This window comes from Enhydra lutris, unplaced genomic scaffold (genome assembly GCF_002288905.1).
Source record: "Enhydra lutris kenyoni isolate GAN:26980312 unplaced genomic scaffold, ASM228890v2 scaffoldscaffold47, whole genome shotgun sequence".
Classification (NCBI taxonomy): domain Eukaryota; kingdom Metazoa; phylum Chordata; class Mammalia; order Carnivora; family Mustelidae; genus Enhydra; species Enhydra lutris.
In genome coordinates, this window is record NW_019154131.1 from 15,841,400 (window position 1) to 15,868,672 (window position 27,273).

A 27,273-nucleotide genomic window follows, 5' to 3' on the forward strand; every position below is an offset into this window, starting at 1 on the left:
GAATATGATATATTTCTAAAGGTTTCAATACAAAATAAATTTATAATAATTATGATATTTAAAGTTGTAACTTTTAAGTTTTCAGAAAACCTTGCATTATCTTTCAACCTGAATTTACCAAAACCCCACTGAGTGCAAAGAATTCAGCTGAGCTGCTACAGATTATAATCCTCATTCTCATGGACTGTATAATGAATTAGGAGAGTTACACAGAGAATTACACAGAAGTAAAATGCAAGGGTGACAATGTTACAGAGGAGAGGTTCATAGTACCATGACTTCCTATGCTATATGGGGATATATGTAGTAGGAGAGGTCAGAGAAGACTGCCCTGAGGTAGTGACAGTAGAGCTGAAATCAAAAGGAAGATCAGGTGGAACTGCATGTGCAAAGGCCCTGTGGTGCTAAGATATATGGTAAGGGCAAAGAACTTGACCAAAAGCCAATGTGACCTTCCAATCAGAGACTGGTCAGGCAATGGTCTGAGATGAGGCCAGAGGGCTAGTGCGAGCCAGATAGCACAGGGTTTAGCCAAGAAGTTTTGTGGATTATTGTTGTTGTTGTTTTTAATCCTAAGAGCAACAGAAGCCATGGAAAGGTTTTAGGCAAGGTGGAATAAGTTGACTAGATTCTGGGGAAAAAAATACTCCCTTTACAGTTAAAGCAGTAAGTAATGGAAGGAGTACATTATGGATGGAGACAGTACAGATAGGGGATTTATGAAAGTTTTAGACTAGGGAACTAGTGGTGGAGATGAATTCATTTGTGTGAAATATCTCATTTACTGATAGCAGTGGATTCAAATGCCTAAAGAAATTCTCCATCATTTTACAAAAAGCTCCTCAGTTCTGTGGGTTATGGTGATTTCTATATGTGTTTAATGTACAGGGACATTACATCTATTGTAACAAACTGAAGTAGAGGCCGGAAGTATCTAGGTACATGTGTATTTATAAACTAGGAGCAACTGGGCGCCTGGGTAGCTCAGTGGGTTGAAGACTGCCTTCAGCTCAGGTCATGATCCCAGGGTCCTGGGATTGAGCTCTGTATCCGGCTCTCCGCTTGGCAGGGAGGCTGCTTCCCCCAACTCTCTGCCTGCCTCTCTGCCTACTTGTGATCTCTGTCTGTCAAATAAATAAATAAAATCTTAAAAGAAAAAAAAAAAACTAGGAGCAACTGTGAGCTCCAGGTTTCCCCTCACCAATAAGTTTCTTGTCTCCTGATCTTTGCAGTATGCTCAATGTATCTCCCAAATATTCCTCCATTCTTATTCTTTATTCTTTGTTGGCTGTATGTAATCAGCTCTCCCCAGGAGAGAGTATCTATTGGTCATGTCTGAGGTGTTCCTAAACAAAACTACCTGTGCTTGAACTGTGCTGATGCAATGCCTTCCAAATGGAGTGGAGAGGAAGCAGTTTATCTTTCCTCCTAAACTGGGGGAGTGGGAAAGATACCAGTGGTGTTCATTCAAACGAATTAAGAGGATGGAGGGTTGAAAAGAAGTAGCAAACAATCCAAAATCAGGCGGACGGGATTCCAGAAAGATGGCAGAGGTGGTAGTATAATTTGAATATCCCTTAGTTCCCATGCAAAAACATACCTTGCTACTAGTAGAAACCAAAACCCCGTTTGACATAAGACTGGTTAACATGAACCACAGAATGCAAGCAGATGAGGACCAACTACCAAATGTCACAGGACCTGTCTGGTAGCTCCGTCTATGTGGGAGAAAGCAGGGGAAAACAATCGAGAGCCCTAATATAACCAAGACGTATTGACTGGAAAGCCACCTGGGGCTGATTTGAGAACAAGAGTTGAAACTGGAAGGGATTTTGCTCAAATCAATAGCTGGTGAGTATGAGGGGGGCGGCCCTCAGTAGATTCTGAAAGGCACTGGAATAGTCTAAGATACAAATAATTTTCAAACCAACTGGGCACAGCTTCCCTTTGGGAAAGGGCCCTCCACTGAGGAGAAACTGCTAGAAGTGGAATCAAATTTGAACACGATGCGGGGTGGGGGGTGGGGGGGTGGAGATTTGAGCAGGAAAGAAACAACAGAGGCAAGGAAAGAGAAAGATCCGACCAGTCTGGGAATGGGCCACTCAGAAAGCAAGCTGTCATGTTTTTGAGCACTTTGACAAAAGCAACAGAAGAGGGAGCTCTGTGAAGTTAGAAAAACTACCAAACCACATCTAAAAGTTTAGGAAAAATAACTGCCTATAAAATCCAGCAACAGAACAGCATTATGATCGAGGTCAGACAAAGTTATTATTAGAAACAAGTGAATGAGGAGTAAATCATATCTGTATAGATAGTGAAAATATACCAGGAATGCATGCACACAAAACAGATCAAAGTTTTAACAGTGTTACTGAAGGAGTTTAAAATATTAAGAAATGATACAAAACACTATAAATCAGAATTAGACAAACCAAGAAATAAATTAATATATGTAGGGAATAATTAGAATTAAGAGAAAAAACTCTAAATTTTACAGAAAAAGAGTCTCAAGAAATGAGAAATTTGGGGGAAATCTGGCACTGGTGAAAAACTTTAATCTGGGGGAAAATATTAGCAACTAGAGTCCAATAGTACATAAAAAATAGTGTCTAACGGCCAAAGGGAGTTATTTTCAGGAAACCAAGGATGATACAATTTATATAGTCCATATAACATTATATGGAACAGATTAGAAGCGAGAATGACCAAAATCTAGAAGAAAACTTGGGTATTTTTTTTTTAAAACATTGGAGTAAGGAAGACTTTTCTCAGCAAGTTATAAAACCCAGGAACTCTAATGGAAAATATTGATAAATATGACTAGAAAGAAGTTATAAATTTGAATGGCAAAAAAACAAAGTCAAAAAGGAAGAGCATAAAAAAAAGAAAAAAAAAGGAAGAGCAGTATCAAAAACATTGTAATGATGTACAGAGAGAAAGGGATCATTTTCTTCACAGGCAAGGAGCCCTTGAATAGAAAGCTATCATACAGAAGTTCATATATAAGAAAAGAAATATAAATGGCCAATAAAAGACATGAAAATCTGTTCAAATGTTCACATTTCTTAGTAAAAATGTAAATCAAACTAGTAAAGAGGCAATCATTTTTCACCCATAAGATTTGCAAAGGGCATGGGGAAATGGGTATTCTAATATACAGTCAATGGAAGTATAAATTTATGCAATGGGGAAGGTTGTTTTTTCAAAAGTTGCTAGAGCATTATCTCCCAACCCACGTGAAAATCTACAGTGTGACTTTGACTCTGCCTGTCAAGAGGTAGGGTCTGTGTGCCTCCTCTGGAATCTGGGGAGAATTCTGGGGTAGAAACAAAGCTGTATAATTTTGAAGCTGAGTCAGGAAAGACAATACAATGCCTACCTTGTCCTTCGGCCACTATATAAGTGATCTTACTGCCCTGAGTCTGCCATGCTGTGAGAAAGCACAAGCTAGCTCATAAGGACAGACCACATGGCAATTGGCAATATATTTCAAAATGTAAAATTTCAAGCTATGGAATTGTCCCTTTAACTTGCAATGCCACTGCTAGGAATTTACCTATGGATATTCCTGCAGAAGTTTATGTGTATATACATATATGTTTGTATATGTGTGTGAAAATAATATATATTATATATGAACATTTATGAATGTTCATTGCAGTACTGCCATATATGAAAGACAAATTAAATATCCATCATTGGGGAATTAAGTAATCCATGGTAGACACAAATGGAATACCACAGAGCCATTAAAAAGGAATACCTGCTGGTATGGACCTATATTCCAGATATATTTAATGAAATGGTATTATCATTTGTTTTATAAATTAATAGATACAAAAAGTATGCTGATACACACATACAATTTTTTTTTGGTGGGCACATTTACTCATCTGTTAGTAGTGGTTACCACGGGGGAGAATGCTAACATGAGGATTAGAAAGAAGAAAAATTCTAGGACACCTGGGTACCTCAGCTTGTTAAGCCTCTGCCTTCAGCTCGGGTCATGGTCTTGGAGCCCTGGGATTAAGCCCCCCATCAGGCTCTCTGCTCAGTGGGGAGCCTGCTTCCTCCTCTCTCTCTGCCTGCCTCTCTACCTACTTGTGATCTCTCTGTCAAATAAATAAATAAAACCTTTTAAAAAAAGAAGAAGAAGAAAAATTCTTTCCCTTTTCTCTTTTTACCTTGGAACCATTTGTATGTATGTTTTTTCTCTTGATCAGAAGATATCTGGGGAATAGAATTGTTAGACATTCTCATAATTTGGTGCATTTTATTTGTTTAAAAGAATTTAATAAATATGTTACTAAATTTTTAACTTTAATTTTATTCACATTAAAACTTTCCTTTTTAATTTTTTTTTAAGATTTTATTTATTTATTTGACAGAGATCACAAGCAGGCAGAGAGGCAGGCAGAGAGAAAGGTGAGGAAGCAGGCTCCCCGCTGAGCAGAGAGACCGATTCGGGGCTTGATCCCAGGACCCTGAGATCATGACCTGAGCCAAAGGCAGAGGCTTTAACCCACTGAGACAGCCAGGCGCCCCTTCACATTAAAATTTTTCTATAATGAACATACATTACTGTGTCATTAGAAAATAAAAAGCAATCATTATGTTAAAAGGAGAATATAAAAGTGTACATACAACACAGCTATGTAAAAGTATGTAGAGAAAAAAAGTAATAACAGAAATATACTCACATGTGGATAGTGGTTATGTTTGACTTGTATAACAAAAGGGTGGTAGTTTTTTTTTTAATTTTGTGTGGCTTTCTAGTTTTTCACCAGTGAGTGTGTTCTTTCATTAGATAGAATAATATCTACACTAAGGAAGAGCCAGTAAGCCCCAGCCTTTCTGGTTGTTCTGCCCCAATGTCACTCACCCCAGCCTCTTGACCTTCACATGCCAGGTCTGAACAGAACCTCTGCCATCTCCTGCATTCTTCGCAATGAGTTTTAACGCAAAATAATCCCACAGCTGTTCCACTTTCAAATGCCCAGTAATGTCTGTCATTAAGTCATTCTTTAGGGTTTCTGCTTTTTGAAAACTGTCTCTGAATTAGACTGGAATCATCATGGCTCACACCACAAAGGCCAGTGAAAGGAGTCACAGGGATCAGTCAACCTAGAGATGGTCCACTGCACTCAGGGGATGAAGGTCATCCAAGGAGTCTGTTCACTGGAGTCTGCTCTCCCAGGATGACTTGCCCTCTTAGGTAAAGCTGAACTCCTCAGGTGTGGCAGAGGGCCTCCTCATCCTGCCCATATCCAAGAGCTTCTGATCCTCTGTGATCAGAGAGAGCATAATCTAGAATAATAGTGGTGGCGGTAAGTGGCAGTCATATTAGTTACCACAAATTGAGCAGTTCCTCTGTGTCATTCTCTGCGCAATCCTCACAGTAAACATTGGAGATGGGTTACCATTACTCCCATTTTACAGAGGAGAAGACTGAGGCTCAAAGAGGGCCAAACAGTGTGAGATACACACAGTTAATCAAATGAGTGGACTGCATTCAAACCTGTGCTTTTTCCATATACGACAGTTAAAATACAGTGGAGAAGACAACAGCTAGCACCTTCAGACAGATACAGGGTGCCAACCATGGTGGTGGTGGTGGCACTCAAAGGACAAAGGAATTACAGCTGATGGGGAGGATAAGGAGACAAGAGGTGAGCCTGAAGAAGTGATGATCATGGGGAAGGTGATAGGGTAGAGGGCATTCCATATTAATGCTATCCAACAGAAGTATAATGCGAGCCACATCTGCAATTTAAAATTTCCTAGGGCGCCTGAGTGGCTCAGTCCATTAAGTGCCTGCTTTCCACTCAGGTCCTGATCTCAGGGTCCTGGGATGGAGACCCACATGGGCTCCCTGCTCAGTGGGGAGCCTGCTTCTCCCTCTCCCTCCCTCTTTCTCTGTCTCTCATGAATAAAAGAATAAAATCTTAAAAAAAAAAAACATTCTGCATAGAATCCTGACAAAGGTAATTTGAGAAATAAAAATCTTTGACAGTTAAAAAATAAAATAAAAAATTTTTCTAGTAGCCACCTTAAAAGAGTAAAAAGAAACATTTAGAAAAGGTGAAGTTAATTTTAGTAGCATATTTATTTAACATAATATAGGCAAATAGTAGCATTTTAACGCGAAATCTATATAAATTATAATGAGGTAGTTACATTCTTCTTTAAATACTGCCCTCAAAATATGAAGCTCATTTTTACATTCATAGTACAGCTCAGTCCGGACTCGGGGGGTTCCTAGCAGGCCCGCCGTGGTCAGTGCCTGCCACGGTGACCAGTGTCGCTCTCGATGGAGGGGCCGAGCGAGCAGGGCCGGGAGCCCCTACAAGTGTGGAAGGAACCGGAGAAGGAGCTTCAAGATCTGGACAAGGCTATGTGTTAGGCATCAGGGGGACTAAGGTGGAAAATGAGCTCAGGATGTATAGTGGAGATTCCTGAATGCAGGAGTGGCGCATGCGTACTTAACTCAAGAGATCTGTGGGCAGAGGAGACCGGAGTTTTGTCCTGGGCAGAATGGGCAGCAATACTGGAGGTGGCCCCGGGTGGGAGAGGCAGGAAGAGGCCATGCCCGGAGGCTCTCATGGCTGTGGAGGTGGGAAATGAAGGCATATGAGGAATTGAAGAAAAGGGATGGATGCCGAATCATAAAAAGGGATTTTTTTTTTTTTTTTTTAAATTTCTTCCCTTTGTCCTCTTCACAGTTCTTGCTGTTGTGTTCAGGTGCTTCTGGTCTAGCCCTGTCTTCCAGTCGCCTTCATGAAGCTTCTCTCTAGCCCTGCTCCCGTGGTGGCAGGCGGATACCCATGAATGGGTAAAGTCTCTTCTTTTGTAAGACACGGTCTTTTGTTTTTGTCTCATTTCCGCTAATATATATAGCTTTATCACAAGAACCAGATACCCTTGTCTCACTGAGGGATATCTACATTTTAGACTGGCCTAACGCATACCTCCGTTGCAAGGATTAATGCGCAGCCTTTTCCAACAGCTTTTCCTCTCTGATCTGAAGCCTTTTTTCATGTCATGCCTGTGTGGAGGTCGGTTTTTTGTTTGTTTGTTTTCTGCACACATTTTCTCCCACCGGCTTTCTGTGGTGCAGACAACTTCTTCCTGTCCCTGTACCGGTTTCTTCTGGTTAGGGAAGTTTTCTAGAGAGGCAGGCTGACATTCAGAAAGCAAAACTTACATGCAGGTCTAACCATTTGAAATCATCATTTAAATTTGGAGCGGCTTTTCTTTTTCTTTTCCTTTTTTTTAAAGATTTATTTATTTGAGAGAGAAAGAGCGGGCACACGTGCAGGGAGAGAGGCAAAGGGGGAAGGTGAAGTGCACTCCCCATGAACAGGGAGCCCGTCCCACGCAGGGCTGGATCTCACAACCCTGAGATCATGACCTCGGCGGAAATCAGGAGCTGTACCCAACTGAGCCACCCAGCTGCCCCTGGAGCTTTTCTATAAACCTCACAAACAGGAAGAGGTCCTTCCTCTTTTTGATTCAATAAATTACCTATGCAGAACAAATGCGTATCTAGAAATCAAAATTACAGCTGTCTTATCATCTCTTCAACTCTTTTTTCAAGGAAAAGGGCCATATAAAAAAATGATAACTTAGATAAGATGGAAAGTTAACAGTAAGTGCCTGAACAGTGGCAAAACAGAAATTAAGCACCCCAAAACCCTTTCAGTGATAACCTGGAAAGGGCAGCAAAGTTGACAGTAAGAGAGTATTTTGATGAATAAAAGGAAAAATTCCACATTCCTCTTTTTGGAAAATAAAATTATATAATATACATAGAAAATCATGCACAAATCTTAAGTATACAGCTCAACAAATTAATATAAAATAATATCTTCTGCACACCTTTGTAACCCCAAACTAAGTGAAGGCGGAAGCATTACCCATAATAGGACAGAAACCCCCTGCTTGTCCCCTTGCAATCATTATTCCACTCTCCCCCAACAGAGTCCCTACTGCGTTTGAGCTCCCTTATCGTTCTGGGTTCTCAACTTTGTATAAATGGCTGCTTTCAGTCAACAGGATGTCGGTGAGATTCATCGATGTTGCTGTGTGCAGTTAGAGTTCATTAATTCACACGAATATGTCATATCTACTCAGAAATGCCACAGTGTTTTATCCTTTCCACTACTGGTGAATGTTTTGGTATTTTTCTTCCTGAGTTTTTTGTCATTATAATTAACTCGGCTATGAAAACCACTGTATGCCTCTTTCGGAGCTCGCTGGTATGCACTTTTTTGGATATATGAACAGGATGAAGTAACCAGGTCATAGAATATGCATATGTTCAGATTTAACATATAATATCAAACCTATTTCCCAAATATTTGCACCCACTTACATTCTCACTCTCTGTGTATGACAAGTACATTTGGATCACACTCTTGCCAACACTCAATGTTGGCAGTCTTCTTAATTTTAGCCGTACTAGTGGTGTCTAGTGATATCTCATTTTGTTTTTAATTTGTATTCCCTGTTTATTAATAAGGTTCAGCACATTTTCATGTTTATTGGCCACTTGAATATTTTCTTTGTGAAGAGCCTGTTCAAATCTCTTGCTGTTTCAAATATTTTACTTCATTATCTATAACAAGATACAAAAGATCTACAGATAAACAATGATAATTAAAAAACAAAATTAGTAAGATCACTGAGCACAAGCTCAGTATTACAAAGCAATCACCTCCTTTTATACTAGCAACAAAAAAAAATGGGAAATGAAACTTAAAAAATAATACCACTGACAATATCATATAAAGTCTACCACTGAGAAATTGTCATTGCCAGCCAGGAGGAACCCAAGATAACATGACGATTAAATGTAGTGGCATTCTGAATGAGATCCCAGAACAAAAAAAGGACATTAGGTAAAAAATAAGGAAATCTGAATAAAGTTTGGACTTCAATTAAAAAATAAAACAGCATTAACAGGGAAAGTTATCTTCATCTTTCTCTTGACTTCTAAATATGAGCCTACAAGTACATTTTTGATTCAAGTAAGATGGCCAGCAACCAATGAAAAATACTACATAGTCTTCTCTCTCTCTCTCTCTCTCTCTCTTTTTTAAAGATTTTATTTATTTATTTGACAGACAGAAATCACAAGTAGGCAGAGAGGCGGGCAGAGAGAGAGAGGGAAGCAGGCTCCCTGATGAGCAGAGAGCCCAATAGGGGGCTTGATCCCACTACCCTGAGATCATGACCTGAGCCAAAGGCAGAGGCTTTAACCCACTGAGCCACCCAGGCACCCCCATAGTCTTTTCTCTTAGATTGAGACTGATTTTTTTCACCTTGACCACCAATGAGGATTAAGCAACTTCTCTCACTTGCTCTTTTCATAGGTGAGCAAAGAACACTTAAGCATGTGGTAGGGTGAGCATTAAGCTCACTAAGCATCATTAAGAAGGGAAATCAGACTCTGCAAGGCCACCAATGCTAGCCTCCTCTTGAGAAACACACATTCACTTATTGAATAAATATTTATTCAGCAAATATTTATTAATCAGTTCATAAAGAAGACCAGTCTATCTTGGCATTTTATTGGGCTATTTTCAAAATGTCTTTCAATAAGGTTTTTCCTGTTGGCTTGATTCTATGTCTTACACATTCTTTCTTACTCCAACATATTTAATCTTTATTTCTTATGAACAAAATTTTTTTCACTATACTTTCTAATTTTGAATGGGACTAATTCATTACTTTTTCATATATATACATATATATGTGCACCCACATATATATGTGAAAGTTATTAATTTTGATTTTGTATCTGGACAACTCTGTAAATACTATGCCTAAAAGTTTTTTTTATTGATTTTTCAATAAAAGAATACATTGGATGCATTTAAAAAAAGTTAAAGGACTGGAAATACCAAGTATGATAATGATATAAACCAACAAAGACTCTTATCTGCTGCTGCTGAGTGTGTAAATTTGTCCAACTACTTTGGAAAACATTATGACATTTTCTGGCAAAGCTGAAAATGTGCATGGCCTATGACCCAGTAAGTCTACTTTCAGGAATTACCCTGGGGAACAAATCCTACAGATATGCATCAGAATATATGCACAAGAATGTTCATTACAGCACTATACATAATAGTCCCAAACTAGAAACATCTGAAATATCCCTTAAAAGTCGTATGGATAAATATATTATAGTCTATGCATATGACAGGATCATAAATAACACAAATGAAGAGCCACAATTATATGTTAAAAACAAGGCTAAATCTCACAAACATAATGGTGAATGAAAAAATTAAACTCGGAAGAATACGTACTCACTTTATGTAAGTTTAAGAATAAGCAAGGGGCTCCTGGGTGGCTCAGTCAGTTAAGCTTAAGACTCTAGGTTTCAGCTCCGGTCATGATCTCATGGGTTGTGAGATTGAGCCCCACCCCAGGCTCTGTGTTCAGTGGGAGTCTGCTTGAGATTCTCTCTCTCCCTCTGCCCCCCACTACTCCCACCCCTGACTCTCTCCTCAAATAAATATATAAGATCTTTTTTTTTTTTTAGATTTTATTTATGTAATTGACAGAGAGAGACAGTAAGAGAGGGAACACAAGCAGGGGGAGTGGGAGAGGGAGAAGCAGGCTTTCTGCTGAGCAGGGAGCCCGATAAGGAGCTCAATCCCAGGACCCCAGGATCATGACCTGAGCTGAAGGCAGATGCTTAATGACTGAGCCTCCCAGGCGCCCCATAAATAAATCTTTTTTTAAAAAACAGGCAAAACTAGACTGGATGATTCAAGGTAAAACTATTAAGAAAAGTAAGCCCGTGATCACTATAAAATTCAGGATAGCAGTTACCTTTAGTGCAGAGAGATGGAGTTATATCCAAGAGGGGCAAACTGGCTGGGAATGGTGATGAGGCTTCTAGAATGTTGTGAAATTTGATTATTTTTATTGGCTGGTGGTTACATGAATATTTGCTTTAATTGTTAACATTTTTACTCTTCTGTGAGTTTTCGTGAACGACTGCTAACATTTCACAATGAAAGAAGGTTAGTAAACAAGAATCAAAGCTGTAAATGAACACTTATTCTTACCTAAAACTTTTAGCTGAGAATCCTGAACAATATCAACCACAAGAGTATAGTGTTTTCCCAAACTGCTCGGTCTTCTGGACTATAATGAAACTAAGCAGAATTGGAAAACAGGCAGAAAAGAATAGTAATTCAAACTCACTGTGGTCAGTTAAGTATCCGTTCAACCTTGTGTGATGATAATGTGTGTAAGTGGTTCTCAGAGTGTGGCCTGAGCACCTCTGGGGTTCCCAGATACTTTTTTAGCAGTCTTCAAGTTTCCTCATTTTCTGTTCTGGATTTCCATTCAAAGATTTGAAACAGACAACATATCACACCAGGCTGAATTCAGAGCAGATATGAGAACCCAGTTGTCTCCTATAAACTAGACATTAAAGAGATATGCAAAACTTTAAAATATTTTCTTTTTTTTTTTTTGCTTTGGAAAATGTAATTATTTTTCATAAAAATATATATTTTATGTTAAGATGTAATTGGCTTATTTTTGCTATTTTAAACAGAATGAGTATTTAGAACTCTTTCAGTTTTAATTCGTAACATGGTAAATATCAATAAATGTAACCCACATAAGTACAATCTCTCTAGGGCGTCTCAATAATTATTTTTAAGAATGTCAGTGGGTCTTGAGGCCAAAACATTTAAAAACAGTTGATGTTGGTAATATTTACAAGAACCCATTGGGTGCCTAACTGAAGAAGTATTATGGGTTTATAATAACATGAGTCCTTTTTCTTTATTGCTTGTTCTTTTTTTTTTTTTTTAAATATTTTATCTATTTATTTGACAGAAAGAGAGACCCCAAGTAGGCAGAGAGGCAGGCAGAGAGAGAGGAGGAAGCAGGCTCCCTGCTGAGCAGAGAGCTCGACGTGGGGCTCGATCCCAGGACCCTGAGATGCAGGCAGAGGCTTTAACCCACTGAGCCAACCAGGTGCCCGCTTGTGCTTTTTGAATCACAGGAAAACAAATGTGATTTTTTTCCTGGACTTGGGTAGGAATTGTGGTGTGAGGTTCTACTTGGAGTGAAGTCCATTGAAAAAAGAGGAGGAGGGGAGGTAATGAGGACACAGAAAATGAGGAAGAACTTGGTTCAAAAAGAATATTCTCTGCAACAATAAAAATGCATGGTCATTTCACCAAAAGTTTTCATTTCACTGAAGACATTTTATTCGGGAACCAGTAGAATTCCTATTTTACCTTTAGAACAACAAAAGCCTGCTTTTGGGGTGAGGGGAGAATCTGTCACTTGCTTCCTTCTTCTTGCTCACACTCGATGCCCCAGGCTGTAGTTGGGGTTTCCCTGTGACCACAAGCCAGCAGCTGCTGAGGGAGCCAACTACCTTCAGGCCACCGAGCTGGTGTGAGCAGGCAGAACATGCCACTGAGATCTAAACGCCCATTTTCAGATTCCTCTCTCTTTCTTTCCCTTTCCCACATCCTGAATGTCTTGTCATAGGCCTTTGACTAGACTCATTCCTCAGTTTCCTTCCTGGTCACCTGGGATCCCTCGGGGATAAGGCCACGTTGATGAAGGTCCTCCCTAGCTCTTGCTAACTGCATCCCTGCTCCAATATGCACGCACAACCAGAGGATCCCACACTGTGCGCCCCCCTGCCACACTCGGGATGGTCCCATCAAGATGCTGGTGGCCCAGGAACACATGGGGGCTGCCCACCCAGCGTCTCCCCTGTTTGCCGTGACTCCTCCTGGTTCTGATTGACTGCCAGTCTGCCTTAAGCCTGGATTTACATTTCCCTTTAGATACCCTGCGATGCTCTAAGCCTGACTTCTTTAACTTTCATGACCACTCAGGGGCGGATGATGCCAGGCCTACTTGGTGTTGAGAAGAGAACTAAATGGGCAGCACATTTACAATAACAGCTGAGTAAGCTCCCGCCCCTCCCTCCGCTAACACCTGGGAGTGTCTTACTGTCTGAACTCCATCGGAGTTTCCTGTCTCTCAAGTTCCTGGGTCTTTTTTAAAGTGAAACAGCCCAAAGCAAAATCCTCTACGTAATTAAAACCTACAGCTAAATTTAGTTTTATTTCATCATCTGCCATTGCATAAGGAACAGGGAATGCAAAAATAACGAGTCTGCTGCAACAAGTGAAAAGGAAACTAAAAGGCAACTTGCCAAATTGAATTTGAAAAAGGAGGCTAGGATTTCCCTCTGGCCCTGGGGGCTTGGCTGAGTCTGGTGCACGGAATCTTAGCAGAGGATTCTTCTGGTGGAAACTTCTAGATCCTGAACACAAGGCAGAACCACAGTGAGGAAAGCAGTGGAGGAAAGGCATGTGCTAGTAGACAGCCAGTGTGTGTGTGAGTAGGAACGGGTCCTGAGATACACTTGGCACAGTCATCCCCGAGAATGGCAATTTCTCCTCCTCCTTGTGCGGTGGTTGAGCTGGCCCTACAAATTCTCCTGGGCAGCTCCCTTGGAACTGCCTCTTCTTGCCCACAAACCTGGAACATCAGGGAATAATCATACTAAGTGCCAGGTATCATTCTGAACACATTATCTAAATGAAAGCAACCAATCCTCGCCCCAGTTATAAAAGTGGTACTATTATTACCTTCATTTTACAGATAAGGAAACTGGGCACAGAGAGGTCTCTTTTCCTGGCCTGTGTTAAGGAATTTAACAGCATTCCTGGTCTCTGAGTTGTAGCCGGGACATTCAAGGTCTAGTGTAACTTTCCCGTCTCTCATTTCTAGACCTCTTGTAAGCAGGGAAACTTGACTTTGTTCCTAGTTTTTACTTATTTTCATAAAATGTCCAATTTTGACAACTCTTTGGCTAGCTCTTGCTTCCAAATCCCTGCATGTCTCTGGCCCTTAACCCATTGTCCAATTCTTTCAATGTCTTTCCATATCCATCTATCATCTTAAAGTACCAATTAATTGATTATCTCTCTCTGTTTCACAACCCACCCCCCATGCCTATGGCTCTGTGCAAATACAGCATTTCCATTAGAATGCTTATCATTCTGTTCTCTAACTGATGGTTCATTTTTTCTGTCTCTTCGAGAAGATTAGACTTTTTGAGTCTGAGCTTTGTAACCTCAGTCATTAGCACAGTTTCCAGCCCATGGTAGGAATTTAAGTATTCTTCATTGAATAAGTACTGTGCTAGAAATACGAGCTTTGACGAGCTTCCTCTCGTCTTCCAGCCGTCAAGCTGCAAGAGGTTCTCTCAGCGCTATCTGCTGTGTTCACGGAATAAGCTTTCTAGACAAGAATTCAAGCCCCTGTCATATCCATGAGCCCACTGCTCGGCAAGGTGAACAAAGGAAGAAAAATAACATTCAAAATACAACACAATTCATTTTGATAAAACTAAAATATTGTTTTAGACAAGTTCAGCCCCACTGCATGAGGGTCTTCTTATTATCTCTTAGACTCTTTTCAGCAGGGTACTGCATCCAAAAGAAATAACAATCCATAATCAAAAGTCTTTAAAAAGCAATACGGGTCTTCAGTCAAGTGGCCTGAAGAAATAGCAAAGCTGGGGTGCCTGGGTGGCTCAGTGGGTTAAAGCCTTTGCCTTTGGCTCAGGTCGTGATCCCAGGGTCCTGGGATCGAGCCCCGCATCGGGCTCTTTGCTCGGCAGAGAGACTGCTTCCCTTCCTCTCTCTCTGCCTGCCTCTCTGCCTACTTGTGATCCCTGTCAAATATATAAATAAAATCTTAAAAAAAAACAAAAACAAAGAAAGAAATAGCAAAGCAGGAAACCATATCATGAAACTATTTGGTAAATCATGTTTCTGTTGTAAGAGGGCATAGAAAAAGACAGAAAGCTCATCAATTCATTTTATAAGGCTGTTAAAACCCAGATATCAAAATCAGAAGAGAAAATCACAGGACATTCTTCTCATAAACATGAGGATAAAAATACCATGTTAAATATGGGTAAATCAGACCAGAGGTGTATTATAAACAACAGCAGTTCATCCAGCATGTTAATCAAAGTTCAAAATAAGAAAACCTGTTTATGTAATTCACAACATCAGTACGCAACAAGGAGAAAAACCAAACACTTATCTTAATAGGTGCCCCGAACCCATGCATCGATTAACAAGTTATTCCTTAGCCTACCAGGGCTTGAAGAAAGAGCTGAAATCTGATCAATATTATTGTATCGGTTAGGAATGCTTTTTGCTGTGAGTTAACAGATAACCAGTTATCGGAGGTTAAAATAATGAAGGTGGGGGGTGCGGATCTCAATTTAAAGTCTGCAGGGTGATGGTTGATGGGTTAGAGCAGCAGCTCAAAGCCGTGAGTTTGCTAAATGGCATGTCTGTGACTCTCTTGGTCTCTTGCTCATAGTCGAAGGACGGGTATGCCAGCTCCAAGTATCAAACCCTTTCAAGAGCATCCGTAGCAGAAAGAGAGGAATAAGAGCTGAAATTCTCTCTAGAATTGCCCAGCAGGCTTCTCCCAAATCTTCTATTGTTTAGTGTTGTGTCACATGACTATATCTAGCTTGTATGTGTCTCTCCCTCCCCACCTTATTTCATACTTAGGCCGAAAGCAGCAAGAACCTGGAAGAATGTGACAGAGGGATAATACTATTTTTCAAATGACTTAGCTAATTGCCCCTGACACCCACTTTTCCCACTTGTTTGAAATGCCACTTTTATTATATGTAAAGATCCACTAAATTCAACTGCCTTTTCTTTTTTTAAAGATTTTATTTATTTATTCGACATAGAGAGAGACAGCGAGAGAGGAAACACAAGCAAGGGAAGTGAGAGAGGGAGAAGCAGGCTTCCCATGGAGCAGGGAGCCCGATGTGGGGCTGGATCCCAGGATGCTGGTATCATGCCCTGAGCCCCAGGCAGGCCCTTAACGATGGAGCCACCCAGGCGCCCCTAAATTCAATTGTCTTATCCTCAACCTCTAATCTGTTTTCTTGATCAAATTTGTCTATTCTTACAATAACACCACCTGGTTTCACTTTCTATAGCCTTAGAGGACCATCTCATTTTGGATAAGTCAAGCTCATCTGTGTATTTCCCTCTTTCTCCGATTTTCTTGTAAATGATTTCTTCTTGATATATTTTAAAGTCAACTTGTAAGGCTCCATCTAAAAATCTTGTTGAAGGGGCTCCTGGGCGGCTCAGTGGGTTAACATCTGCCCTCCGCTCAGGTCATGAACGTGGAGTCCCAGGATCATGGAGCCCTTCATCCGGCTTCCTGTTCAGCGGGGGTCTGCTTCTCCCTCTCACTCTGCCTCTCCCCCAACTAGAGTGCGTGCTCTCTCTCTCTCACTCTCGCTCTTGCTCTAACAAATAAACAGAATATTCATTTTAAAAAATCTTGCTGAGGGGCGCCTGGGTGGCTCAGTGGGTTAAAGCCTCTGCCTTTGGCTCAGGTCATGATCCCAGGGTCCTGGGATCGAGGCCCACATCGGGCTCTCTGAGCTGCGGGGAGCTTGCTTCCCCCTCTCTGCCTGCCTCTGCCTACTTGAGATCTCTCTCTCTCTGTCAAATAAATAAATAAAATCTTAAAAAAAAAATCTTGCTGAAATATGGGTTAAGAATGAATTGAGTTTGGTGGGGGAGGGGCTAAGTGGGCGGCGGAGTAGGAGGACCCTAGGCTGGTCGTGTCCCAAACACAACGAGAGAACTATTAAATCCTCCCCAATACCCCAGAAATCGGCTTGAAGAATGACTGAACAAACTCCAAAACTAAAGGGGGAGAAAAGAAGCCTCACCCAAGAGACTGGGAAGGGCGAAGACATGATCTGGGGCAGAAAGCCACCAGGACTGCTGTGGAGGAGCGGGAGCTGGGGCTGCGGAAGCGAGACAGAAACAGACAGGAGCACCCATGGGAACCCACAGGAGAGCATAACCCAAAGCCATTTACTGGGGGAAAAGAGAGGGGCTGAGTTCTGTGAGTTCTGGCAGCCAGAGGGGCTTCAAGCCTGGAGTTTGAAAGGTCAGTGAGCTTGGCCGGCCCAGAGCCCCGAGGACGCTGCCCTGCTCCGGGAGAGAAGGCAGGCAAACACCGCGCGGGGCAGACAGCTTGGGAACAGCCATCGGAACAGTACCTGTGGCACGCGGCGGGAAGACGGCTTGCCCTTCTTGGAGGAGTCGCAGTAAGGTAGTATCCCTCGAGGGGCCTCACTGGGCACAGGAGACCGCTGGCGCCATTTCTCTCCCGGTCCCTCCGCTGGTGCACAGGTGCACCAGCAGGTGGCAGCACTGGGCCTGCGCAGGCTGCTTCCCCCGCGGGAGACCCTCCCCCAAGAAGACCAGCGCAGGTCCCTGACCCCATCGCGTCCCTAGAGCCCCGAGTTTGGACAGTCTGAAAGTTTGACTGGGATAGGAGCCACAGGGGACCTTGAGATGATCTGTTCTTCTCAGAGCGCTCTCTTGAGAGGCAGCGAGGTATAATTATTCCCATTTCATAGAGAAGAAAACTGAGGTTGCCCAAAAGGGTTCTGCATATTTTCCAAGGGCATACAGTTCAGCGGTGGGAACTCGGAATTTAAACACTGGTTCAAACCGGAATAAATCCCATGCCTTTACCCACACTGATACGATGTTTGTGTGTCAATGCAAGGCTTAAGGTTTTTGTTTTTGTTTTTGTTTAATTTAATGGTGGTAAAACGCAAAGGGATAAAACTTACCATTTTAGCCATTTTGAAGTGCATAGTTCAATAGCGCTAATTATATTCACATGGTTGTACAACCAACCTCCAGAACTCCTTTCATTTTGCCAAACCGAAATGTATACTAATTAAAAACAACTTCCCCGTTCTCCCCTCCCTTAAGCCCATGGCAACCTCTATTCCACTTCTGTATCTGTGAATGTGACGGCTGTAGGTACTACATATAATTGAAATTATACAGTATTTGTCTTTCCGTGACTGGCTTCTTTAATATAGTATAATGTCCTCCAGGTTCATCCGTCTTGCAGCATGTGTCAAATTTCTTTCCTTTTTAAAGCCGAATAATATTCCATTGTACAGATAGACCGCATTTTATTTATTTACCTGTCAGTAGACAGTTGGGTTGTTTCTACCTTTTAGCTGCTGTGAATGTGAGTGTACAAGTATCTTTGAGAACCTGCTTTCACTTTTGAGGCTATACCCAGAAGTAAAATTGCTGGATTTGCTGGGTCATATGGTAATTCTATTTTTAATTTTTTAAGCAACCACCATACTTTTTCCTGTAGCAACCGAGTAAGAGTTCCAGTTCTCTAGATCCTGGTCAACACTTTTTTTTTTTTTTTTTGTAATAACTTCTAATAAGTGTGTGGTAGCATCTCACTGTGGTTTTGATTTTCATTTCCCTAATGATTAGTGATGTTGAGCATTTGTACATCTTCTTTGGAGAAATGTCTGTTCAGGTCATTTGCCTATTTTTTAATTAGGTTTGGATTTTATAGCTGTTGTTGTTATCTATGCAAGACTTTTAACACCCTTTAATCCCCCAAAGTTTTTGTTCTTTGGTTTTTGAGGTAAGTTCCCTGCCAGCTTCTCTGTGTGTTCACCAGTTCTTTCTTCCCAGCTCCTGAAATGTAGAGACATTAACCAAAGGTCAAGAGGTACCCAAATTTCTTTAAATAATTACCATAAGAAACTCGGAAGTGAATAATTATTTACTGAGTAACTACTATATGCACAGTTAATAAAAATGAAAGTAACAAATATCTCACTTCTGAGTGATTCCTTTGTGCTAGGCATTTTGTGCCCATTACTCATTTAATCTCGTAAATCTCTGCAGTAGGCTTTATTATGAACCCCATAAAACAACCGTGAAAATTAGGCCACAGAAGGGTTAGGCAACTAGCCCAAGACTTGCAGTAAACCATGGGAGTTGCTAAGAGGAGTCCCTCTGCAAGAATACCATGTTCAAAGGAGAAGACAAGACTAGCACACTAGAGAAAATTGGGAATAATGCAGCATTCGTAAAAACTCTGATTACTATGTCAACACGACTACTATATATATGGATTTAATTTTTTTACTTTTATTAACTGTCTTTAGGCCCTCCCTACACTGCCCTGCAAACAGGAGAAGACACTATGAAAGGGGAAGTCAGGATCACTACTCTAAAGGACCAGTTCCTCAGCAGTCAAGTAAATATGCCTCTGTTCAAAGTTCTGGACTAGCTGAGTTCGGTTAAAGGATCCAGTATTTCCTCATCTTTAAGGAACTTGCGGTCTTTGGGGAAGACAAACATGGGAAATGATCAGAGGAAAAAACGGTTATCTATATCAGCTAACCATTTTAAAGTGTACAATTCAGTGGTATTTAGTACAATTCACCATATTGTGCAACCATCACTATAATCTAGTTGCAGAACTTTTTTTTTTTGAGGGGTGGGCGGGGAGGAGCAGAAGGAGGGGGAGAGAGAAAATCTTACGCAGATCCCGAAGCCCAGTGTGGGGCTCCATCTCACAATCCTGAGATCATGACCTGAGCCAAAATCAAGAGTTGGATGTTTAACTGACAGAGCCACCTAGAACTTTTTCATCACCCCAAATGGAAAATTCATACACATAAAGCAGTCATCACTCCTCACTCCTCTTCCTTCTCAGCGCCTGGCAACCATGATCTGCTTTCTGTCTCTCTGATTTTATTTATTCTAGATATTTCATATAAATGGAATCATACAATAGGTGATTTTGTGTGTCTGGCTTCTATCACTCTGCATAATGTTTCCAAGGTTCATTCCCATTGTAGCACGTATCAATACTTTGTTCCTTTTTATGGCCGAACAGTATTCCATGGCATGAATACACAAAAGTTCATCCATTCATTCATCGATGGGTTGTTTCCACTTTTTGCTATCATGAATAGTGCTGTTGAGAACATATGTGAACAAGTATTTGTTTGAATATCCAGTTTCAATTCTTTTGTGGTATATATCTAGAAGTGAAATTACTGGACCATATGGTAATTTTATGTTTAACTTTTTGAAGAACCCCCAAACTGTTTTCCACAGAATTTGAAACATTTTGCATTCCCACCAACAATGTGTAGGGGTTCCAATGTCTCCACGTTCACCAACACTATTTTCCATTACTGGGTTATACCCATCTTAGTGAGTACGAAGTGGTATGTCATTGTGGTTTTGGTTTGCATTTCCCTAATGACTAATGATAACGAACATCATTTTATATTAGTGTTGTCACTTTGTGTAATCTTCTTTGCAAAAAATTTCTATTCAATCTTTTGCCCCTTTTTCTTTAGTTTTTTTTTTGCCTTTTTATTGTTGAGTTATAAGAGTTCTTTATATATTCTGCATACTAAACCCCTATTAGATATATGATTTGCAAATATTTTATTCTATTCTGTAGATTGCTTTTCACTTTCTGGATGGTGTCCTTTAATGCACAAAAGTTTTAGTTTTGATGAAGTTCAATTTATCTTTTTTTTTCTTCTGTTGCTTATGCTTTTAGTGTTTTACCTAAGGAATCAATTGGCAAACCTAATGTCATTCAAGATTTATTTTTCTCTAAGAGTTTTTCTCTAAGAGTTTTTTAGATTTAGCTCTTATATTTGGATCTTTGATCCATTTTGGATTTTTTTCTATATGATGTGAGGTTGAGATCCAAATTCCTTCTTTTGCCGTGTGAATATCCCGTTTTCCCAGCATCATTTTATTGAAGATACTGTTCTTTCCTCATTAAATGGTCTTAATACTCCTGTCAAAAATCAAGTGTCTATAGATATATAGGCTTATGTCTGGGTTCTCAATTCTATTCTAATGGTCTATAAGTCTACCTTTATGCCAGTATCCCACGGTTTTGATAACTGTAGTTTGTAGTATGTTTTGAAATCAGGAATGGGAACCTTCCAGCTTTGCTCTTATTTTTCAAGGTTGTTTTGGCAATTTGAAGTCACTTGCAATTCCGTATGAATGTTAGCATTGGCTTTTCCACTAGCCATGTTGGGCTATCATTGTCCTTTTTCATTCAGGAAACTTCTGGTTTATTTTCTGAGATCAGGCTTAGGGTTACGTTTTCACTCAAAAAGTGTGGGCAAGCAAAATTGATTTTTAAGAGTTGCTTTTATTTCCCATAACTTAAAAATGAACCATAGTCTTATGCAAAACATAATACCAAACAAGTAGTTTGTGAACAATAAATATTTAAATAGTATAAACAGCAAAAATATTTCAAATAATTTAAATAAATAAAAAGTACAAAAGATCTTAAGCTATTGCAGATGAATTGTGCATATCTTTGTTCTAAACAACTTGCAACATTTAACATAACTTTGTAATAACCCCATACATTTGTTACTATTTATTTTTCTTCTGGCATAAAAGTAGAGATGAAAATGACATGTTGAGTCCTAGAAAATAGGCGTTTAGTTGACCAGATGAGTTTTCAGACTCAACATCTTCTTTATTTCCTGAGTTTCCTTGTGAGCTCACTGACGAAGAACAAGCACCTTCTGATTTCCATCCGGACAACCTCCCAGGCACAGCGGCTGTATTCTTTCTTTTCAAGATAGAGACTGATTCCACGGAAGTATCTCTTCACAGCCAGTCTGGAGTTCTCACTTCCCTGGGGTAACTGTTCCACGTTCTTTTCTTCCTCCAAACATGTCTCCAGGTCATCCAGCTGCTGATGAAGTCCAGCGAGGAATTTGTCCAGTAGGGTCTCGTCCCAAGCCACCAGGGAGCCCCTTTGGCTGAAAAGGCTGAAGATCTGCCGGAGCATCTCATGCGTGACAGCTGTGGCTTCTGTCTTCTCAAACTTGCTCCCATCCACAAGCATCTGAGGAAAGCTGAAGTCAGTCCTATCCTTCAGACAGGACAGAATGGAGATTCTCTCCATCTGACTCAACAGTGGGAAGGTTTCCAGATTGCCATGGCTTGGATGCAGGACACAGTCCAGAGAGCGGGCTGGGCTGGAGCCCAGCATCACCAGGGCCAGCAGCACAGAGATGGAGAGGGCCATTAGGCAGCTGGGGGGCGATTCTGCAGGACTGCCTGAAGAGGAAGTCTCAGTAGGCTCTGAGAACTTTGGTTGATGAGTGCCGTTTAAATAGTGAATATAGAAACTTCCATTTTCTGGGTTTTTCCATTGTCGTGTTTTTCTTTCCCTTTCTACTTTTCTTTTCTTCTTCTTTTTTTTAACCAAGTCAATTAAAAATGTACATTTATTAACATGAGCACCTAGATGGGGGACTCCAACCACGTGTGCCCATGCAGTACTTACACAGCACTGGAACATATTTTTTCATATTTTTCACACGTGCCAAGTTATTCTTAGGAAGAAAAGCGTGGACAAAGTCAGAAAAGGGAGAATTATGTATGAAAGAAATGATTGTCTTTCCAGGTCAGCAGGAAATATAAAAAAGCTTATAAAACAGGAGATTTCAATTTTTCTTATTTTTTTCCTTATTTATACTTTCCTCCTTTAAAAAGTTTTAGTTGTATATGTACCTCGAAGGTATCGCTTGAGTTGATTAGTGAAGATATTGTTAGGGAATAGATTTTGCAGATATCATTTGTCAAAAATAAATTACGGTCTGCCAAGCCCTTTGCTAGGTGCTGGTTTCCCTAAAAGATTCAGGTGCATGTGTGCATGTGTGCAAAGTGCAAAGTGCATGTGTGTGATTCTTCTGGCTCTCTACCAAGTATAACCCTTCACAGTAAAAACTTTGCCTTAATCATTGTATGGTAATCCAGATAATCTCTTATCCTTAGGTATTCCACTGACAAATGATATCCCACCACACACTCTGGGCTAATGGGGCTGCAATTATATTCCAGGCTTATCATGATATGTCTTCATTGAATCTTTAACATGCAGATATTTTAATAATATTAATGGCAGCAATCTTCAATTAGATGTAGGCTCTTAGCAAAATGTTTTTACAAACAGAATTTCATTTAAACTACACAACTTCCCTATGAGGTAATTACTGTAATTACATTTTGCAGATAAGGAAACCAAAAACTCAGAGAGGCTGCTTAACTTCCTAAAAAACACAATTTAGGGGCATCTGGGTGGCTCCGTGGGTTAAAGCCTCTGCCTTTGGCTCAGGTCATGATCTCAGGGTCCTGGGATGGAACCCTGCATTGGGCTCTCTGCTCAGCGGGGAGCCTGCTCCCCCCCCCAACTCTCTGCCTGCCTCTCTGCCTACTTGTGATCTCTCTCTCTCCCTGTCAAATAAATAAAATCTTTAAAAAAAAGCCACAATTTATTATACAAGTGGTACTTCACTGCTAAATTGTTCTGCCTCCATATTATTTCTTAATCTTAAGCATTCTCCTTTGGCTATATTCCATTTGCTTGTAATTAATTTAATTTAATCAATTTAATTTAATTTGATTGATTTTAATCAATTTAATGATTTGTTTAATATCTGATTGCCCTGATAAACTGTAAGTTCCCTGAGGGCAGTAATGTGTATCTTGAGTGTCTGTCATAGTGAAGGCATGCAGAGCGCTTTCTGTCCCATAGCAAGTACAAAAAGGACCATATTTTCCAAAAAGTGAGTAGGTCTAAAATTTGGGCACTGTGTCAGAAAATGATAGTCTTCTGAAAGCAAGGATAGTCAGAATAACTTTTATTCTACAATACTGTTTTCCAAATAATATCTTCAGTGAGTTTAAGACCAACTCAAGTGATACCCATTAAAATGGATGCTTTAACCTCCATGATAATTTCTGAAAATATTTCAGATGGGAACAGGAGAGTCCAAAGATCCAGTAGAGATCAACAAAACATGTCGTTTGGAAGATAGGACTGGAACTTACTTAGCAAGTGAAAAGGGAGCAGTAGCCTTTCAAGTATATTGTTAAGTCTCTGAGATAATCGAATAGTGTTCTTTAAAATAGATTTATTTATTTTAGAGAGTGAGAAAGAGCGTGAGCAGTGGGGAGGGACAGAGGGAGAGGGAGAGAGAAACTCAAGCAGACCCTGCTCTGAGCAGAGACCCTGATGCGAGGCTGGATCCCACAACTGGGAGGTTGTGACATGAGCCCAAACCAGGAGTCCAATGCTTAGATGACTGCGTCACCCGGGCACCTCCAGATGGTGCTTTTTGGTCACTAAGAATGGCAACCTGAGGGTAAGAACTTGCTAAGTGTCCATCTTAGGTAGGAGGAAGGATCATCAGAGGAGAAGTCCCCATCTGGTGGCTAGGCCAGGTGACTCTGGGGCCACACTGCTGGGGTTCATGTCATAGCTCCAGCCTCTGCTCTGGTGTGTGACCTTGGGCTCCTCGTTTTTCTCCTCTGTCCTACAGAAATGATAACCACATCCCTTCCACTGGGTTGTTGTGAAGACAGGATGATGTCATGTACCTGTAACAATGCCTGGGCAAAACAGGCACTCAACACCTGTTAGCCATTGCCACACGGAGAAAACGAACCCATCCGACTGTGGGAACCGGATGGAGGTTTCCCTGCTGTGATCTGCTTCCCCTCCCTTCCCTTCCATCTCAGCTCACTAATACACATTTTTATTTCTAATCTCATCTCTTGTGTGAACATGAGCATGGGTTTATGTGACAGGTAGTGTTCCGCCAAATGACTGACATCTATTAGTTTCCGGGTAGTAGCCAACCTCCCACACGTTAACGTGGTCTTCGCATCTATAACCCAGTCTCTTTTGAGTGTGAGTCGGTATGACTAAGTCTTCGGAATCTGACCTTCTCTGTGGAAAAAAAAAAAAAAGTAAACAGACAAATAGCTAGATAGATGGGTTCTCCGATTCAGCAAAGCTGAAAACTAGCCAGCACTTTCGGTAACAGTCTGTCTTAAAGGGCCAGCTGCCCTCCCTGGGGACTTGTCTCACACAGGTTAGTTTGAGTCTGTCACTCTGCAGAGCTCGGGATCCCTTGTGTAGTTTAAGTAACATTTCGTCATTTGGACAGAGGAGATGCCACTTTTTTTTTCCTTTCATTTTCAGCATCTACTTTCCATTTGCCTTTCGTGCATTACATTTTTATTACCGCTTCCTTTTACTCTCTAGGAATGTGAAAAAGAGAGAGGCAAGTTCTGATGTCTTGAAAATCATACAGGAAGTGTTTTCTCTTCTCTTCCCTTCTCTTACGTTTTCCCTTCCTTGCTTTTGCATCAAACCTCAAAGTGGAAATAGAAAAAATTGTGGGGAGCGTTAGGACCACTTTTATAAAGAGAAAAGGCAAATAAAAAAGAAAGGGCAACAATTTTATAATTCCATAAAAATAGCAAAGAAAAGCAAGGGTGGTTTAACCATTACTTTGCCAGACTAATACCATGGTTTGGGCTAACACAAAGAAGCTGCCACAAAGCAGCAAACACACATTCTAACAACTTGAACACCCCGCATGGTAGTAGAGGTTGCATTTTACTCTTCTTGTGGGCAAGATTAGAGGCTTAATCATCTGGGTATAGCCTGAGCTCAGTGTAATAATTGGCACACAGTAAATGTTCAGTAATTGTCTCAATTAAGCAGAGTAAATAAAATCAAATTTGACAAATTAAATGTTTTTCAGCAGAGAATAAGGTGAGATCCGTGTATACACAAATCGGGTTATGTTTCACACCTGATCAACACTTCCAAGAGAGTTATCTAGAAGGGGAATAAAGAAGATTTTAAATGGAAGCCTGGTAAATCTTCCTTAAAAGTTGTTCTTAACATGAGGAAAAAAGACTTAGATAGCTCTATCATTAGTTTGAAGTTGGATTTTGTTAAGATGGTAAGCATTCCATTGAATTAATTTTCTAATTTCTAATTAATTTTCTGATTTTTTAGTGGATAAATTTTACTTCAATTGTAGGAGTACAGAAAGATTTGAAACTGATGACAACTTTTCAGACCCTTGATGAGAAAGTAAAGCCCAAAATGGGGAAGCACAAAGTTCTAAAGGAAATTCAGAAAATGACAACTTTTCACTCAATACCTAAGAGACCCATAGACAGAAGATTTTCAGAGAAGCTGGACAATATCTCACCATCTCCACCACAAGGACTTCTTGGAACTTACCAACGGCTTGCCAAGTACTTCAGTACTTTCTTTACTGATGATGACTTTCTAACCCAAGAGCTCCATTAGCTGTGACCTGTTTCAGAGCTGTAATAAAAAGTGTTGATTTTTGACTTACTAAATTTAAGACGCTTCTCTTCTTTTTTATAGACTTTCTCCAAAGCCCTAATTCTGCAAACTAAGTATAAAAATATGTGGTTCCTTTCATTCATTCATTCATTGGCCTTGGGGATAGAGTCTTGAGTGTGAGATGCATAGTTTCACTGGAGTACATTGGAACAAAAGACATAGCCATTAAAGCAGTAGTTATGATATAATTAGGTATTTACATTTGGCATCTGGGCTACACAGAAATAAAAGATGGTATGGCAGTGAGTTTCCTGGGTAGCTCATTTAGAGTACTTTCACTTTTCCCCAGGGAAGTGCTTTGAAGTAGGAGACTGGAAAAATGAGTAGGAGTTTGTTAAGCATCACATGGAGGGCAAAATTTCCCAGGGTAAAAAGCAACTGCATGGGGAGGAGGTAGCCCTGTAGCAGGAAAGGGCCTGGTACATTTGAAAGAGTGAAAAAGACTAGAGTAGGTGCACTGTGTTGACAGATGAAAAGCATGGCCTGCAATGACGCTGGAGAAACAGAAAGAGGTCCAACAGTAGACTATGTCAAAGATGTTAGACTTATATCTTAGGAGCCAAGGAAAGCTACTTTAGGATTTAAAACAAGAGAGTAGGCTGACCAGAGCAGGTGCAGGAAAATCCATCAGACTAGTTGTTCTCAAAGTGCGGTTTGTGGGCCCCTAGGAGTCCCCAGGATGCTTTTAAGAGGCTCTATGATGCCAAAATTACTTTTATAATAATACCAAGACATTATTTGCTTTTTTTCACCACATTGACAACTTGCACTGATGGAGCAAAAACAATGGTGGGTAAAACTCCTGGTGCCCATGTCAATCAAGGCAGTGGCACCAAAATGTACCAGGAATTATTATATTTTTTACTGTAAAATACTTGAAGTAAAAGGAAAGCCAGTTTAACTTAATAATGCCCTTGATGAAATAGAAAGAGTATTAATTTTATTAAGTCTTCTGAGTACACATCTTTTGAATTTTCTCTGTGATAGTCTTTTAAGAGTCTGTGTGACAAGAACTTCTGTCACATGCATGATGGTTGTTTTGAGGAAAAGCACGGCTACAATTGTTTGAGTTGTCAGCTAAACTAGCCACTCTTCACAGAATCCATTTTTACTTGAAAG

General features: G+C 40.4%; 2 protein-coding genes across 2 annotated transcripts in view; both read right to left on the reverse strand.

Annotated features, from left to right (window-relative positions):
• The window catches only part of LOC111156576 (3-hydroxyacyl-CoA dehydratase 4), a 97,439-nt gene extending 79,515 nt beyond the window's left edge, over positions 1-17,924 (reverse strand). The window contains exon 1 of the mRNA XM_022517562.1: positions 17,132-17,924. Coding sequence (XP_022373270.1) covers positions 17,132-17,487 — 356 coding nt within the window. The 5' untranslated portion in view covers positions 17,488-17,924. The remainder of the gene's footprint in view (positions 1-17,131) is intronic.
• A 3,290-nt stretch (positions 17,925-21,214) lies between these two features.
• On the reverse strand, positions 21,215-22,157 carry LOC111156578 (interferon alpha-2-like). Its single transcript, XM_022517565.1, has one exon. The coding sequence runs from the start codon at positions 22,000-22,002 to the stop codon at positions 21,445-21,447; it is 558 nt and encodes a 185-aa protein (XP_022373273.1). The 5' UTR covers positions 22,003-22,157; the 3' UTR covers positions 21,215-21,444.
• Between the last annotated feature and the right edge of the window lie 5,116 nt (positions 22,158-27,273).